The sequence below is a fragment of the Leptidea sinapis genome, chromosome 42, assembly GCF_905404315.1.
Source record: "Leptidea sinapis chromosome 42, ilLepSina1.1, whole genome shotgun sequence".
In the NCBI taxonomy this organism is placed as follows: Eukaryota; Metazoa; Arthropoda; class Insecta; order Lepidoptera; family Pieridae; genus Leptidea; species Leptidea sinapis.
This window is the reverse complement of record NC_066306.1, coordinates 2,944,037-2,962,800: the sequence shown is the minus strand read 5'-3', so window position 1 is coordinate 2,962,800 and position 18,764 is coordinate 2,944,037. Positions and strand designations below refer to the sequence as shown.

Sequence of the window (18,764 nt, the reverse complement as noted above, 5' to 3'; positions counted from 1 at the left end):
TATTCTCTCATAGAAAATATGTCCATACAAAATAAAATTGGAAATAAAAATAATTATGGGTCCCAAATCGAAATAAAAAGTATCCTATCTCTCAAGTAAGACCTAACTGCACTCCATGAAGTAAACCCCATTAAAATCCGTTCATTAGTTTAGGAGTCCATCGTGGACAAACAACGTGTCACGTAATTTATATATATTAAGATAAGCACCCAGATGAGTTTACTGTCAAAAGTTGCTCAGTCTGTGGGGTGCCTACAGGCTATTCAAATGTTGTAGTGTCGCTCTTGAGACTTGAGTAGGGACTGGAGTTGAGAAAACAAATAATTGCCTCAACGAATGGAACAGCCTTTAATCTTTCATTCCTACAAAGAAGCACTTACAATCGTCGAAAACCTTTGCACTCGAAATCGAGACAAGAATCCAGCGTGAATATGATTATTTTTATATAGGTTAAAATTGAGGTGTGACTGGCCGAGGTCCAGAATTGGTGACGGACGATTTGACAAAAATAATCATTCATTTGGTAAGTTTGATGTGAACATTTTACATACTATTTACACAACCTTTAACAGTTATCATGACTGCAGTGAGGATAATTTAGCTGAAGTGGAATCTACTGGGAATCATTCCAAATTACAGAGATTTGTGTGGACACTGAGCTGGTCTTTTGCTATCTCTTTTATTATGAAACAAGTGACAAGACGCGAGTTATGTATCGGGCGTCGGAAAATAAAGCACTTTTATCTCACAATATTTAATGTTACTCACATGATAATTGGTACAAGATTGATTAAATAATATTATAATTAAAGTAAACAAAGTTAAAAGACAACGGCTGCACAATCAGCACTATGTCTGAGTACGGGGTGCCAATGCATACAGGTTTACGGCCGTTTTCAATAACCAATCTATCCTTAGTTTAACTTACTACAGGTAGACAAATCTATCCTTTTACGCTTATTTACATTTCAATAACCTATCGTCAGATAGAATTGGACTAGAACTAATAACATAACTATATTGGATATAACTATGAATAGATAAGATCTTGTCATTAATCGGTGCAGTATATCCGTAACTAGAGATACGTTATTGAAAACGGCCGTTAGCCAAGTTGGTAACTCGCGCGAGACGATCATCAATTTGACAGTTAACAGCAGCGCAATTTTTTTTATTTTTTTTTATTTTATGGAATAGGAGGACAAACGACCGTACGAGTCACCTGTTTTTAAGTGATCACCGCCGCCCACAATCTCTTGCAACACCTGAGGAATCACAGGAGCGTTGCCGGCTTTTAAGGAAGGTGTACGCGCTTTTTTTGAAGGTACCCGTGTCGTATCGTCCCGGAAACACAAACAAACAAGGAAGTTCATTCCACAGTTTTGTAGTACGTGGAAGAAAGCTCCTTGAAAACCGCACTGTGGAGGACCGCCACACATCCAGATGGTGAGGATGATATCCTAACTTGTGGCGTGTCGTGCGAAGGTGAAATTCGGCGGCAGGAATCAGGTATTAAACAGCTCTTCGGAACACTCCCCATGATAAATGCGGTAGAAGACACACAATGAAGCGACTTCTCTACGCAACGCCAAGTGATCCAGCCGTTCACAGAGCACTGGGTGGCAATGTTATTGGAATCATGACTGCTCGAAGTACTTCAATATCTTTAGACGATCTTAAAACTTCCCCAAGGGCCTCTGCGAAAGGTAAACAAAAAATAGCGCACTGAACATTATAAATTAATACGCGCCAGTAAAGGTGAGGTCACTCGTTACAGCCTTATACGCAGATTATTATATGGAAAGTCGCTTTACGGCCGTGACATGACTGTCCGCGATGTCAATGGAATAATATTTAGTGCCCGCCTTACGGAAGTTTTCGTTTTGATTAAATTGGGGTGAACGTGTATATAGACAGGCCAAGGTCTCGAGACCCTATAGCGAATCGAGGCTGTTCGAATGCGCAAATCTCATATAAACTCCTTTGTATCACGCAAAGACATAGACAGTAGAGTAAAATTATGAACGAACATAGATTTTTACCAGTGATACAAAATGATGAAACTATTACATAATATTATGTACATATTTTTGTTAATAATTTTAAATTTATGTTAATAAGTTAAATATTATATTTAGTTGAATGTGCTCTTTGTAGTGTGTTCAGAACATTAATTACTCTGTACTTGATTAAGAATTACATATAGTGGTTAATAACGATATAATTTATGTAGGTCATGAACGTTAAACAAAACGCGTAAATTATGCGTTTCTAAAAATACGTGATTTTTAAGTTTAAAAATGGTTATACGTAGATAGAGAGTAATTCACAAATAAAATTTTATGAACGACGCGGGACTCGAACGCACGACCTCTGGCGTTCCGTGTCAGTGCTATAACCAACTGAGCTATCCGTTCGAGTGACGTATCGTCATAATATCTTGTATGCTTTGTTCAACTCTCAAATTAAATTTTATTTGTGTATTAATCCTAGAAGTGAGGGTTATCTCTTTAAAAACATAACAGATTGTTTAGAGAGTCTAAAAGCCTTGAATGATTAAACAAATTGACCCCTATAGCCTAGTGGTTAGTGACCCTGCCTACTAGAGGTCCCGGGTTCGAATCCCGGTAGGTGCACACATTTATATATGATGAATATGAATGTTTGTTTCCGAGTCATGGATGTTTATATGTATTTATGTATGTTTAAGTATGTATATTGTATTAAATATATCGTTTTCTTGTATCCATAGTACAGGCTATGCCTAGTTTGGGGCAAGATAATTTATGTAACAGTGTCAATATTAAATAAATAAATAATAAATTTAAATAAATTTCGTTTATTTCAAAGATTACATATACATTTTTTTAGTGGTTGAGACTTCCCAGTAAGTTGTCTTAGGACACTTGTATTGGGAATATCTCGCAACTTCCTTAGCTGATAACTTTTTATTTAGTAAACAATATAAAAATAAACAGAAATGATTAAAAACCAAATTTTACAATTTACAATTAATTGTGTGTGTGTGTGTGAGTGAGTGAGTGAGTGTGTGGATGTGGGTTTGAATTGGACCTTTGATTGGGTCCATCTTTGCAATGCGTGTGTTTATCATGTCAGTCTGATCAGAAGATTTTCCACTTCATCATAAGCAAGACAAGTTAGCCAATTATTTAAAGCATTTCTGCATAGATGTAATGTCATAGGATATATATTTATGACACGATTTATTTTATTATATAAGAACACTGATTGACAGCTATAATAATATTATATTATACATCCAAGAGCAATATTTTATCAACATCAACATAATCTGTTAAATATTAGCTACAATGGAAGCATAATTATGTTACTAGTAACTACAGATTATTTAGTTTCTATAAAATGGGGCAACTGGGGCTGATACCACTTTCAAATCCTTGATGTTTATAAATGACTCAGAACGGTCCGATACTCGGTTACAAATTGGTAATAATATTTCGATTCATAGTACAGTCAGTCGCTCATTTTATAAGAATATAAGCTAATTCCGCCAATACTTGTCGAGTCGGGAGACTCGTGCCAGAATTTGGCGAGCCAACATCTGCTGAGGATGCATCGTGGAGAGGTTCAAACACGTGTCGGATTGTTTGAAGACAAATATTGGCGGAATTAACACTAAAGAAAATTCAAAACATTTGGATTGACTTAGATGGTAAAAATTGACTGTACAAGTTGAAATTGACATACTCGTATTGACACACTTTTTACACAAATTATCTTGCCCCAAAATAGGCATAGCCTGTACTATGGGTACAAGACAACGATATGTTTAATATAATATACTTACATAAACATACATATATACATAATATAAACATCCATGACTCGGAAACAAACATCCATATTCATCATATAAATTGCACCTACCGGGACCTCTAGCTTAGTAGTCAGGGTCACTAACCATTCGGCTATATATGTCGTCAAAATGCATAAGAAATAATCCTATATACATACTTAGTTAATTATGGAACCCGAATTAAGTGCAGACTATTACGAATAGGACAGTCGTGTCAGGTATAATATATTTATAATAATTGTAAAAATGTAAGCGTTATATTGACCCATGTTGCAATGGAACGTAGCAGTAAAAACGGTAATAAGCACCGAGGCACGCCTGGATGGAGTGGGTCGTTGAACTGTGTCGTGTGGATGTCTGCGAACTTGGGTTTTATGACGAGGACACGCTCGAGTCGCGACCACTGCGGAGCATGTATGGACTATGGCGTATGGGCATCGAATTAGAGCCACGCACACCTCACGGAGGCAATAAAAAAAATGATTGTTTAGTTTTATGAAACCACGGTAAAAGTGAAACTTTTTTTCACATTACAGACATTTAACTAAAAATTCTTGGAATAATATTCCATTAAGGGTATAAAAATCGCTTTATCAATCTTAATTTTATACTTGGAAAAATAATGGGAAATAATAAAAACAAACAAAATAGCGTGGAGCACTGGCACAAATGAGTAATAGTCTATACACTAAACGGTCAGGTGCTGGGACCGTCACGCGACATGCAACACACAGACGAAAAAGTTTGAGACGATGTAATAAAAGTTTCACTTTAAAAACAACATAATATAGAAGACCGAGCCTCGCTTGGCTTGCGATTTATGTTTCTTTTTTATGACAACAAGTGACGAGACCAGCAGGACGTTCATCTGATGGTATTTGATACGCCCTGCCCATTGCAATGTACCACAATTGGGCACATCTACTTGAGAAATAAGATGTTAAGTCACGACACTAAGGCACTAGCTATTGCGCCCTTCATACCGAAACCACAATAATGCTTACACATTACTGCTTCACAGTAGAAATAGGCGCCGTTGTGGTACCCATAATCTAACCGGCATCCTGTGCAAAGGCGCCTCCCACTGGTATAATATATAGTGTGCTAACAAGCGCTACCAACGTTATGGAGCCATAAGATATCCCAATTTATAATAACAATTATTCAACTACTGTTATTCATTGCTGTCTTAGTTATGTTATATAATTCACTTCAGTTTAAAGCATATAATATTCAGATCTTTAGTCAAATTAACTTTAATTTAGTTTTAGTTAGTTGGCACTACATCAGTGTCAACTACCATTTGCATTAACATTTAAGGCGACACTATATGCCAGCGACCTTGAGCGATATAAGTTCACGGCTGCCGGCTCGCCATCTATGTAACAAAGCCAATATTTTCAAAATTCTTGGGTGGAAAACAGTTTATATGCTTACAATCCTCGTTATTCACTACTAATCTGAATAAATGAACCTACACAAAAAAGTACAAGCTATAAGAATAACTTTTCTGAGAGAAGTACCAAAAAATGCGTTACGCCATGCCAAAAAACTTGTTTAACTTCAAAGAAAAGTGGTTGTTCAAAAAGGCTCGGCAGTGTTAACTATAACCTACAGCAAGCATTAGCAACCTACAAATAAGACTTAAGGATATGTGTAACAGGATTAAGTAGTGTTCATAGCTCGAAATGCTATACTTTCACCACAAAACTTGTCTAAAAAAACCATGTTTGCGTGTTTTCTGCTTACTCTTCGCCTTAACAGGGTTGTCTATCGTGCTCTATGTAAGCTAGAGTACTAAGTTCGAGTATTGATTACTTATTGTGAATTCTAAGTGGAAGCTCTGACCAAACACTGTCATTATTAGAATTGTCTGTGTCCAAATTACCACCCCCTTCTCACATACTCTTTGATTATCGCTCTTAGAAAGTACAGAATCGGTACGAACTTTTAACTAGAACCAGAGTTAGTATGGGATTTTTGATTTTACCTAAAATTTCAACATTATTTCAAACGAATACCATTTGTAACAGTCCCGTATAATAACAGAAGCTCAATGAAGGCCCACATTGGGATATCCTAACATAGTGTGATTAATTTTTCTGTATCTATACAATTTCGTGTCCTTTCACAAAAAATATACCATCAGTAAAAAGACTGCTTTTTCTAAATATTGTTAACGTTTAGGTTTCGATATCGACGTTATTAAAACCAAATTAAAATAAACAGAACACGTCATGCTGCGAGCATCAACTTTCCGCGTGCACTGAGGACAGGTATCGACTTGTAAATCCGCTCTGGGGGCCTACTCCTAAAATCGATATTCGATATATCGTGGCATTAGTCGTGTCGAATCCTACTCTTAGTTACATCGTAATCAATGTCGAAACGATGATTGAACGAACAAAACTTTTATCGATATTATCGGTCCTAACCCTACTCTTAGTTGAAAATGTCAGAGACGAATATTCGAATTTGACAAAATATAATCAAACGTCACTTTTACGATAATCTCAACGACACCTACTAGGCTGTCGTTGCTATTATCGTTTCAGGTTATATAGATATATTTGCCATACAATATACATACTTACTAAACATTATTAAAATAATAATACGTGATTTACTATTCTATAGGTTTTTTTTACTACCAAGTAATTTAAGTCATTTTGTTGATCGCTTATGCGAAGTAAGTAAAGCGTGTGGTAGTAGTAGAGTTGTGGTAGGCGACTATTTTATCACTATTTAAAAATCAACCACATTGGCAAATTTATATTCACTTCGAGTATTGCGATTTCACACAAACCGGCAGATTTAGTAATCAGGTTCGTAACAGAAAGAGGGTTCATAATAATATTATATTAAGTACATATATTAGATATTATTTATAAGGTCAAATAATGTTCACAGCCTTTTTCTAAAGCTTAAAAATCTTGAAATCTAGTATGTATTATTTACTTCAAGTTCTTCCTTGCGACAAAAATCGGGGAATGAGAGTGACATTAAATTGAATAGCTGCTATAAACTATTCTATTACGAAGGCTCGTAGAATATGAATTTTTCAGTTGTATCATTACCTGTTTGCTATTTATCTAAGGCGAGACTCGCTTGATAGCAAGCGATAGCACCACTCATACATCAAGATTTTATTTTATTATTAATCATTTATTACTCTATATAACCTTACAAATGCGTGTAAAATAAACTGTTTCTTACTAGATTTTCTCAATAAAAGATTAACATCATTATTATAATTATCTAAAAATGAAGGTAATATTATATCGTATCTTTTCCATATTATTCTATGGGGGAGACAGTTCCCAGCTTCGATTCACAGAACGGGATACCTATTAAAAATGGGAATTAAAAAAAAAGTTATAATAACATTTGTTTGGTAAAGGTTACTGACTATATTATTAATGATATTCTAAATGGGATCCTTGGGAATGGAGCTACCACCGTCAGGCTATTTAATGAATAAATATTATAATGCAATTTTAATGAATCATGACTCATTTGTTAATATAAAAGAGATTCGCTGTTTTCTTGCGCCCAATCTTCTCAGTCATGGGAGATATACCTATCTTTGAAATAGGTGTTAGTTAAAATCAAATTTAGGTTTATTGTATTTGAGTTTTGAGTGTGAATATTAATCAATATGTTAAGCCGGCGCATCGAACTATTGTTGATAAAAGATGCAGGAAGAGCACTCGCACGAAACGCGAGAGGTCGTGGGTTCGAGGCCCGCATCGTTCATAAAATTGCGTTTTCAAATTTTATAGGTGTATTAATCCTAGAAGTGAGGGTTACCACTTTAAAAACATATTAAAATGTTTAGATTTGCAAGAGCGACATCTCAAGTCAATTTCCTAATATTCAAATATTGGGATTGAGCAGGCTATCAACTGTAAAGTAGTTCCTGTAGATGAAGCCCCGACCTGAGAGTTGAATAAGGCATACAAGATTTTATGAGGATACGTCACTCGAACGGTTAGCTCAGTTGGAAGAGCACTCGCACGGACCGCGAGAATTTGTGGGTTCGAAGCCCGCATCGTTCATAAAATTTTGTTTACAAATTCTATTTGTGTATTAATCGTATAAGTGAGGGTTATCACTTTAAAAACATAATAAAAAGCATCAAGTGAACCTCGACACTCATCCATTAAGGCCTATTTCAATGTGACAAACAAATCAAATGAGCCACACAAGTGACAAGTCACACGTGTCGACCTTTGTGACCAATTTAAGCTGTAACACGATATAATTACAGCCATTACAGTTACGAGAGGTCGTGTCAGAGCATCGTCTCATAATGGAAATTCTGCGATTTCGTCTCAGGTTCACAATTATTGCATGGATACTAATTTCAAGATATCGGTATATACAGTGTGTTTTTTTAAAGTGGGACACTATGGGGAAATCCCTATAAGAGATACAGGGAAACGTCGCTGGATGGGCACAAATGGCCCTATTAAATGGCCACCACGTTCACCCGATTTAACACCGTTGGATTTTTTCATTTAGGGGTACCTTAAAGGTCGAATTTATGCAGATACTTACAACTCGGTACAAGAGTTAAAAGACGCAGTGCATTATCATTTGAACAACATACATCACAACGCCTTGTCGAAAGCTACCAGAGGTGTTCTGAAACGCGCTCGTGCCTGCATTCGACAAGAGGGAGGCCACTTTGAACATTTACTTTAATGTAAAATTATTTTATTAAATTTACCTAACTTCTGCTGTCCCGATTTCTTTTCTTCCCATACAATAAAATGATCCCCTCATGAAACTGAGTAGATGTGCGTCAAAAAAAAATTTCATCAAAATTAATCATTTTTAGGGACAACTCACACTTGACCAAAATTTTGACTATACCAATTTTTTTTTTCACAAAAAAGTACCTAATGTTTCCTAAGACAGTTTCCCTGTATCTTTTATACTGTAGGATTTCGCCATACTGTCCCACTTAAAAAAAACACACTGTATATTCATTCGCATATTATAGCAGTAGTAAAACTAACAATATATTATAGACTGTTGACCCGACGCTGTACGTTCCCGAACAACTTTGCGCATGTTGTGTTTTGGTTTGGAAAGGCCGATGTCGTTAGAGACGCATAAGGCCTATCGCAGACGACAGACTATCCGTGACCCACGTTTTAGCCTGTGATAATAAAACATATAGAATTATATGCAGTAACACAGACGACGCGCAAAAAGTCTGACACACAAAAAAAATCTCGTAAATCTGAAAGACCGCGCCGCACAAAAAGTGCGCCAAAAACATAATAAAACGTTCGCGACTACACGCGCTAACGCAGACGACGCACAACTTAGTCTGTAGTTTGCAGTTGCTACTTGCTAGTGATTGACGTGTATCGATGTTAATACAAGAAATAGAAAACAGACCAGCACTGTATGATACATCTTTGGCAGAGTACAGACAGAGATTTCTTATAATTATTTTTAAAGTATTTGGTGGAAACCTAATCAATAAAAGTAAAAGTATGTTGTAATAATGTTTTATCTACACCCATGCTTTAAATCCTCTATTAAAGATTCTGGAACAGTTAGCTTATTGCCAACATTAAAACACCCAATGTTCTAATAACCATTACATCATCCAAAAGAGTGTTGTAATGTTGTACTGAATTTCATAACAACACTCCAATTTTTTTTTCAATCCCTTCATGCTCAGAGAGTTTAAACAGACAGCCACATTTTTATTGCCGGATGCGTGGCATCTGTATGAATTTCAAAAAAAGAACATTTTGGTTTACGCGCGTTCCACAAGACCAGAACGTCGCGCGCCGTAAAAAATAGTAGGTTATTTGAATCCCCGCAATTTTTCTTCGATATTTTTATTGTTTTGATTACAAAAAATGAACGATTAATTTCCAAAAGAACATAATATTCAAGTGAATTTTAATTATTGCACTATACAAAATGTAAATTACTACTAAAATAAATAATTCTTTCATTAATACTTACTTTATTTGTATATAATCAGTGATGGATGATATTAGGTTACTACTAGGACTGGCTGTCTAAGCTAACTGTTTCAGAATCTTTTAGAGGATTCATATTTTGGGTGTAGATAAAGTCTTGCATGCAACTGTTGATAATGAGATGTTAAAACACTCATGTGATACTATTATCATTATGATAAACACACATTCGTGTTTTAATACCCCTTATTACACAACAGTTGCATGAATAACTGTTCTTCTACAAATTATTACATAATTAGTTCCAGAGGACAATAAAACAATATAGTTATAGGCTGTGATAAAGGTATTAGGAGTCTGCTGGATAATATACATAATACCTTAAAGGGTAAATGTATACACTTTAATAATAAAGTCCCAGTCACTGTTCAGGCATTATCTTTAAACACATTTAAATGTTTTACTTCAAAATGGCTCTGTCGTAAATCTTACTACTCCACAGCTGAATTTATAAGCGATCCGACAGCCTGGGACTAGATGATGATTATTTTATAGCAATAGCAATGACAGTACAATATTGTATAAAAAAAAAGGCATTTATTTTCTCAAAATTGATTCCTTTAGAATTCTTTTTGATGTCATTTCTTATACTACTAGATACTACTACCGCTTCGGAAACAAATGGCGCTCTGAGAGAGAAGAAGCGGCGCAAGAAACTCTCCCAGCATTCTTTTTTTTGCGCTCTTTTTAATAAAAATATATATATTTCATTAAAAAGAGCGCAAAAAAAAGAATGCTGTGAGATTTTTTGCGCCGCTTCTTATCTCTCAGAGCACAGAGAAATGACATCAAAAATTATTCTAAAGGTATCAATTTTGAGAAAATAAATGACTTTTATGCCTTTTATGGTACAGGACAAAACCTACTTACCTCCTGAAGCACGTAAACTAAATTCTTGTCTAGTAACGTTATTTTGACGTTGTGGAGAGATTATTTGTGTCTCAAAAATCACCTAATATTAGTGAATAGTATATTCGGTAAAAAAAAGTGAAATTGTTTCATGATAATCATTCACGAGTTGAGTAGGACGTACAAGTGGTGTTAATTGATACGCCCTGCCTATAAAAATGCAGTGCCGCTCAGGATTGTTGAAAAACACAAAAGTTCTGAGCGGCACTACAATTGCGCTCGTCACCTTGAGACATAAGATGTTAAGTCTCATTTGCCCCGTAACCTCACTAGCTACGGCGCCCTTCAGACCGAAATACAATAATGCGTATACACATTACTGCTTCACGGCAGAAATAGGCACCGTTACCCATAATCTAGCCGGCATCCTGTGCAAAGGAGCCTCCCACTGGTGAGATTCAATCATTAGCAAAATTTCATTTTAAATCCATTTTAAAAGCATACATAATAACCCGCCGTTCTACTAATCACATACACCTGTTTTTCCATTCGCAATATATTAACCCCCTTATTCATAATAGTCTGCTAACTTAAAGCATTGCTAATTCTCACTCTGTCTTCTTCTATTCACCTAAGTCAGAATGAGAAAAAACACTCCTTAGCGGCTGTTTTAAGTTACCGGGCCATTATGAATAAGGGGGTAAGTATTAACATGGAGCTCATAACCGTAATGTACGGTTGTTTATCTCGCAAGAAGTTGTTGATACACACGAGATATACAGGTTTTATGAGATCCAATTAAAATTAGAGTCTTACTATCTAGTTCTAATCAGAGAGGTCCAAAATGTTAATATAAATATATGTTAATATTTGACGGCTTGTATAGCCGAGTGGTTGGCGATCCTACATACTAAGCTAGAGGTCCCGGGTTCGAATCCCGATCGGTGCAAGCATTTATATTATGATGAATATAGATGTTTTGTTTCCGAGTCATGGATGTTTATATGTATGTATGTTTAAGTAAGTATATTGTATTAAATATATCATTGTCTTGTAACCCATTACACAGGCTATATGCCTAATTTGGGGACAAGATAATTTGTGTAAAAAGTGTATTAATATTATTTCATATATATATATACATATACCAACGCGACATTAGTTATAATTTAATTATAAATAATAATTGACAAAATTTGGATAGAAAATTCCGATAGTGAACAGTGAATAGTTCTTTCTATTATAAACTGACATCTAATATATATAATTCTCATGTCGCGGTGTTTGTAGTTAAACTCCTTCGAAACGGCTTGACCGATTCTCATGAAATTTTGAGTGTCTGAGAGAATTTTAATATCGGCAATACAACGTTTGCTGGGTCAGCTTGTATAATATATAACATGCAATACATAATTCAATACCCCAATTTCCCCCTTAGTAGTCCCGGGATCGAGTCCCGGTAGAAACAAACATTTATATGATAAATATAGATGTTTATATCCGAGTCGTGTATTACAAGTATTTATGTATAGCAATGTAATTATAATATACCAACTGATACTGGACTGAGCACGTAGTTGAGGCATTTCAATTTTCTTTGACTTTCTTCCACGTACTACAAAGCTGTGGAATGAGCTTCCTTGTGCGGTGTTTCCAGGTCGATACGACATAGGTACCTTCAAAAAAAAGCGCGTACACCTTTCTTAAAGGCCGACAACACTCCTGTGATACTTCTGGTGTTGCGGTGATCACTTAACACCAGGTGACCCGTACGCTCTTTGGCCTCATTTCCATAAAAAAAAGAACACTTATGACATATGCTGTTGCGACACTTTTTGAAAATAATGATGAGCTCTGCAAAATCGTAGTAGGTACCTACATTATTTTATTCTATAATCAAATAGATTTCGCCGCGCACGCGATGTATAAGAATATAACCACACACACACACAAATACCACGTCTAGTTATAATTATTGTAAATCCATTATTAGAAGTAAGTTCTACGATAGTATTATTATAACCTAATTTAAGTTCTGTGCATTAAATAACATATATACATTATAACATATAAATATATATAAATCTTACCGATATACATGCTGGAGGACTCGGGTCGCACGTGGTCGTCGACGTAGGTGGTGCCGAGAGTGAGTAGGGGAGACCCTCCGCAGCCGAGCAACACTTGAGCCACTATGAACACCATCACAGGAACAAATGTGCTCGGAGTGCTCTGGCAAAGGAAAAACAGGCATTGTACACGCAGGCTGAATAACTTAATAACTAAATTTGAACCATTAACCATTAACTGGTTTTTTTTTCATGAAAATAAGGGACGAGACGAGCGGGACGTTCGGGTGATGTTAATTGATATACCCTGCCCATTTCAATGCAGTGCCGCTCAGGATTCTTGAAAAACCTCAAAAATACTGACCGGTACTACAAATGCGCTCGTCACCTTGAGACATAAGAAGACAAGGCTCATTTACCCAGTAATTTCACTAGATGCCGCGCCCTTCAGACCGAAATACAGTAATGTTTACACATTACTGCTTCACGGCAGAAATAGGCGCCGTTGTGGTATCCATAATCTTGCCGGCATCCTGTGCAAAGAAGCTTCCCACTGGTTGTTTATTTTCGTTGAAATCTTGTTTTGATTGGGGCTGTCTGTCTTCGGTCATTGCCTAGTATATGTATATATAATGAAAAGTAGAAACCCGAAAACAAAGTGTTTATGTTCAGACCAATATTACATGTACACACTGCATAGAAGATACGGACAGTTGAGAACTCAAATGAGACTTAATATCTCATGTCTCAAGCCCACGAGCTCGAACGCAATAATTGTAGTACCGCTTTTTGGGTCTTTCAAGAATCCTGAGCGGCTATACTGATACTGTTTTATAATGGGCAGGGCGTATCAATCACCATCAGCTGAATGTCCTGCTAGTCTCATCCCTTATTGTTATATAAAAAACAGTACTTGGCAATGTTTGCCAAATACTTTATTTGTTCACATCTGAAATTAAATGTATTTTTTTTTAAATTTCCTAGTTTCATGTAGTTCTGATCAGAATAATTAGTTTAGTTAGAGTCTATGTAATTTTTTTATATTATAAATAAAGTGTTTGCTAGTAATTTCTTTTTGTAGTTGTTATTTGCGTCAAAACTTATTATAACGTTACGGTTTATGACATTCAAACAATGTTCAAGATGCATTCGCGCCACACACTCGCGTTCCAGTTGCAGTCTCTTAATGTTATCGGCAATAACTTGAACATTTCCATATTGTTACACTAATTAACATAAAATACACGAACTGTAAATTATATTATATTACGTGAACTTCATTCACATTGTATGCCTCAATTCCTTTAAGATTAGTAGAATGTTAGGGCTGCGGGCAGGCAAGGGAACTAAGCCATAAAGCCTTGTCTTTTTTATTTTGAATATATATAATTTTAAAATGTAAAGGCCGGAGCCAAGTTTTATTTTTCTTCTTTCCATCTCTTCAAAATCCATAAAGGCTTTAGGCTCTTTGTAAGTTCCAATCCATGTAGATTTGTCAATCCAATATTTCCAAAAACAGGGACACCATATTTCATACTTCTTTAACAGTATTATTTTCGGTCTCCTGACGGCTGACATATTTCCTTTTGTTTAACTGCGGCAATCAGGGTTGCCAACCGTACTCTAAAATAGAGTATTGTACTCTATATCATGTAGGCGTATTCTATAATCTATAACACTAATACAGTATGATAAATAGTATATTACGAACCTAGGGAGAAAAGTAGGTCATTCTTACCCGCGAAATATTTAGACAATCGCGGGTGGCAATGCCCTACTTATCCCACGTTGTCCGTATACGATTTTTTTTCCCATCTCCAGGTAAAAATCTCGCTTTTAGTCCCTAGTACGAGGGACAAAAGTCGTCTTGCCAGGACAGAATCGGCCACTTTTCTCCCTCGTACCGGCAAGTAAAGACTTTTTTACACAATGTTTACTATAGTGATAGTGCCAGTAATATTAAGCAAAACCATTTTATTTTTATAATTATATTATGTTTAAAAATATAAAATAAATGATACTCTTTTTTCTAATAAAAGTTGCCAACCCTAGCTGCAACCATCGCCTCTTTTGTACACAAAAAGTTTTGAGCTGTCAATCTACTCAAAAAATTGTCGTCGACGTGACCAAGGTCCCTAAGCATTCCAGTTCAAAAATTGTTACTCTACCTCTAGTGTTGTAGGCGGCAGTGATCATTAACCATGAAGTGGCCCCGAACGATCATTTGTAGTCACATTAAAAAAAAACTTCACATCGCACTAAACAGCCATTTTGTTTTATTACTAGGTACTAACTTTCAATATAAAATATATTTGCGTATGTACGTATGTGCTATCAACAAAATTGAATCGTGACCCACCTTAATTTCATTTTCCTACTGTCATAGTAAACAAGTAAGTCGGAATTAGCTTGAACATAGTAGAACATTAGTAAATACAAGATTGGACAATGTCAGACCAAAAAAGGTGACGATTATACCAGTTACGGGTAGCCGTCATGAGAGGTTTAGAAATAATTTGGTAAATACGATACCATTTTTACACTGTGGTGAAACTGCTAATTTTCACTATAACTTAGTCTTCAATTCCTTCTGTGAGGCATTTGACAGGATTTTTACTCCAGTAACGGTGACAGTAAACAACAAACATAGTTTTAATGATTGGGCAACAATGGGTATCCACAAAAGTCGTAAACGCTTGTATGACCTTTATTATGAGAAACATTACAATAATAGTGAAGAATTTAAAATATATGTAAAAAAATACTCCAAGCTCTTTAAAATAGTTTGTCATGAAGCGAAAACACGTTTCATTGCAGATAAAATTAAAAACAGTAATAATAAAGTAAAAGCGACTTGGAGTGTAATTAACAATGAAACTGGTAGATCGAATTGCCGTAACACCTCTATCTGTTTAAATATTAATAATCGCGTTATAAATTCGGAAATAGAAATTGCAAAAGAATTTGATAAATACTTCTCCGAAATCCCGATTGTCACGACCAAATACCTTAACTCTTCGCCAAAAGCAGCATATGATATGCTTAAATTACACGTACCAGTATCTTCTACTGACTTGAAATTTAAGTATGTTACAGGTAGCGATATAATAAAAATCTTCAAATTAATTAACCTAAAAAATACAAAAGACCTATGGGGCCATTCGACTAATATTATTAAATACATACTTGACATTATAGCACCTGAATTAGCAATAATATTTAATGAATGCATAGATGAGGGTGTGTTCCCTGACCTCATGAAATACAGCAAAGTTATACCTTTGTTTAAATCGGGCAGTTCTTTTGACCCTGCTAATTTCAGACCTATTTCAGTGCTGCCTGTTTTTAGTAAAATTTTTGAAAAACTTTTGCTTCAACAGCTACAAATGCATTTTTGTAAATTAATGAACAAAAATCAGTTTGGTTTCACTAGGGGTTTATCAACAATTAATGCGGGTATTAGACTCATTGAGCACATCTTTGACGCCTGGGAAGAGTCACAGGATGCATTGGGCATTTTTTGTGATTTGTCAAAAGCATTTGACTGCGTCCACAATGAAACTTTACTCCTAAAACTAAAGCATTATGGAGTGAAAAATAGAGCCCTAAATCTGTTAAAATCATATTTAAGCGAAAGAGTTCAGATAGTCGATGTAAATGGCAAACGGTCTTCGGGTAAACCTGTGCGAATAGGTGTTCCACAGGGTTCTATTCTCGGTCCTTTCTTGTTTATTATATATATTAACGATCTTCCGTTTGTGGTAGATGATAGCCATGAGATTCTATTGTTTGCTGATGATACTTCACTTATTTTTAAAGTGAAGCGACGTGCGGATATTGATGACGAGGTAAGCAATGCACTCTCAAAGATAGTGCGTTGGTTTGAGACGAATAATCTGCACTTAAACAGTAAAAAACCAAAGTGTTTACGGTTCATTACACCAAACACAGCGGAGGTACAAACCAACGTACTTATAAATGACCAGAGATTGGAACTTGTGGACACTACGGTCTTCCTGGGTATCACGTTAGATAAAAAGCTTCAGTGGGGTCCACATATTACCCATCTAGCAGATAGACTCAGCTCTGCGGCATATGCAGTTAGAAAGATTAGAGAGTACACGAATGTTGCGACTGCTAGATTAGTGTACTTTAGTTATTTTCACAGCATCATGACGTACGGTATATTACTATGGGGTCATGCTGCTGACATTGATATAGTGTTTGCTCTGCAAAAGAGAGCTGTTCGTGCTATATATCAGCTTGGTTATAGACAGTCTCTCAAAGAAAAATTTAAAGAAATAAATATTATGACTGTTTATTGTCAGTACATTTATGAAAATTTAATATATGTTCACAAAAATCGTCACCTTTTTGCTCTTAATAGAGATTTTCATTATTATAACACTAGAAATAAGGGATTGCTTGTAACTAATTCTAGTAGGCTTCATAAGATACATAATAGCTTTAAGGGTAAATGTATACACTTCTACAATAAAGTCCCAGCCACAGTTCAGGCATTATCTATAAATAAATTTAAATGTTTTATAAAAAAATGGCTCTGTCGTAAATCCTATTACTCCACTGCTGAATATCTAAATGATCGGACAGCCTGGGACTAGATTGTGATTATTTTATAGCAACTGTACAATATTGTATATTTTTATTGAAAAGAGCGCAAAAAAAAGAATGCTGGGAGAGTTTCTTGCGCCGCTTCTTCTCTCTCAGAGCGCCATTCGGAAACAAATGGCACTCTGAGAGTAGTAGTATCTAGTAGTAAGCGGTAGTAGTATCTAGTAGTATAAGAAATGGCATCAAAAAGAATTCTAAAGGAATCAATTTTGAGAAAATAAATGCCTTTTATGCCTTTTCATACATTTCCTAAGCAACTGTTATCATTTTATTACACACTGACAGTGCACCAATTGTCATACAATCTTTTTCGTGCAAATATTTAATAAACCGAACTGTTTTTATGATTTTCAAATATTTTTTTTTGATGAAAATAAGGAAGAGACGAGCAGGACATTCAGCAGACGGTATTTAATACGCCCTGTCCATTAAAATGCAGTGCCGCTTAGGATTCTTGAAAAGCCCAATAATTCTGTCAGCTTGAGTCACCTTGAGACATTAGATGTTAAGTCTCATTTGCCCAGTAATTTCACTAGCTACGGCGCCCATCAGACCCAAACACAGTTATGCTTACAAATTACTGCTTCACGGCAGAAATAGGCGCCGTTGTGGTACCCATAATTTAGCCGGCATCCGGTGCAAAGGCGCCATTTCTTCTCTCTCAGAGCGCCATTTATTTCCGAAGCGGTAGTAGTGTCTAGTATATTAGAAATGACATTTAAAAGAATTCTAAAGGAATCAATTTGAGAAAATAAAAGCCTTTTATGTCTATTATGTATGAATCAATTTTGTCGATGGTACAACATTTCTGCTGTTAGCTTAACCGAAGACTTACGATTAATAAAATGTAATAGTCAAGCGAATAGTACAGCTTCTCACCTTGATACAATTATCGGGCCTCAAGTTGGCTGGCGGGAGTCCCTGCGAGAGTCTGCTAAGTCCCCCCATGTCTTGTTCGAGAGCTCGCGGCAACCGGCAGATGTTATCGTCCGTCTTGTTGTTCGTCTGCAGCACGCTGTTGGCCTCCGCAATAAAATGCGGCACGACAAACACTAACGAGCCGATGCCCATAATGACAGCACCTGGAACAAGCCGCGTTTTGTTGTATACAGGCACGGACTAGTAGAAAAAGAAGGACTCCGCGCCGTGATATTAGCAAGTGAAGCACCTTTATGCTAGTGTGGATACGGGGTATAGCAGTTACACAATTTTTTCTCCCTTAAATAACCATATATCCACAAATACTTTTATACTATTATTTTTACACTTAGCACAACGCACGACGGTTTTTTTAAAATATTTTATTGCGACGCAAACTTATCTGTCACAGACGATGGCAAATCTCATAATGGCGGCCGATAGGCT

The 18,764-nt window shown here is 35.9% G+C and overlaps 1 protein-coding gene across 2 annotated transcripts in view; it reads right to left on the bottom strand.

The window, feature by feature from the left end:
- The window catches only part of LOC126976746 (solute carrier organic anion transporter family member 3A1), a 105,880-nt gene that overhangs the window by 25,327 nt on the left and 61,789 nt on the right, over positions 1–18,764 (bottom strand). For both annotated transcript variants that reach the window (XM_050825304.1, XM_050825305.1), the window contains 2 exons: positions 18,279–18,481; positions 12,789–12,930 (listed from right to left, as the gene is read on the bottom strand). In XM_050825304.1, coding sequence (XP_050681261.1) covers positions 12,789–12,930; positions 18,279–18,481 — 345 coding nt within the window. The remainder of the gene's footprint in view (positions 1–12,788; positions 12,931–18,278; positions 18,482–18,764) is intronic.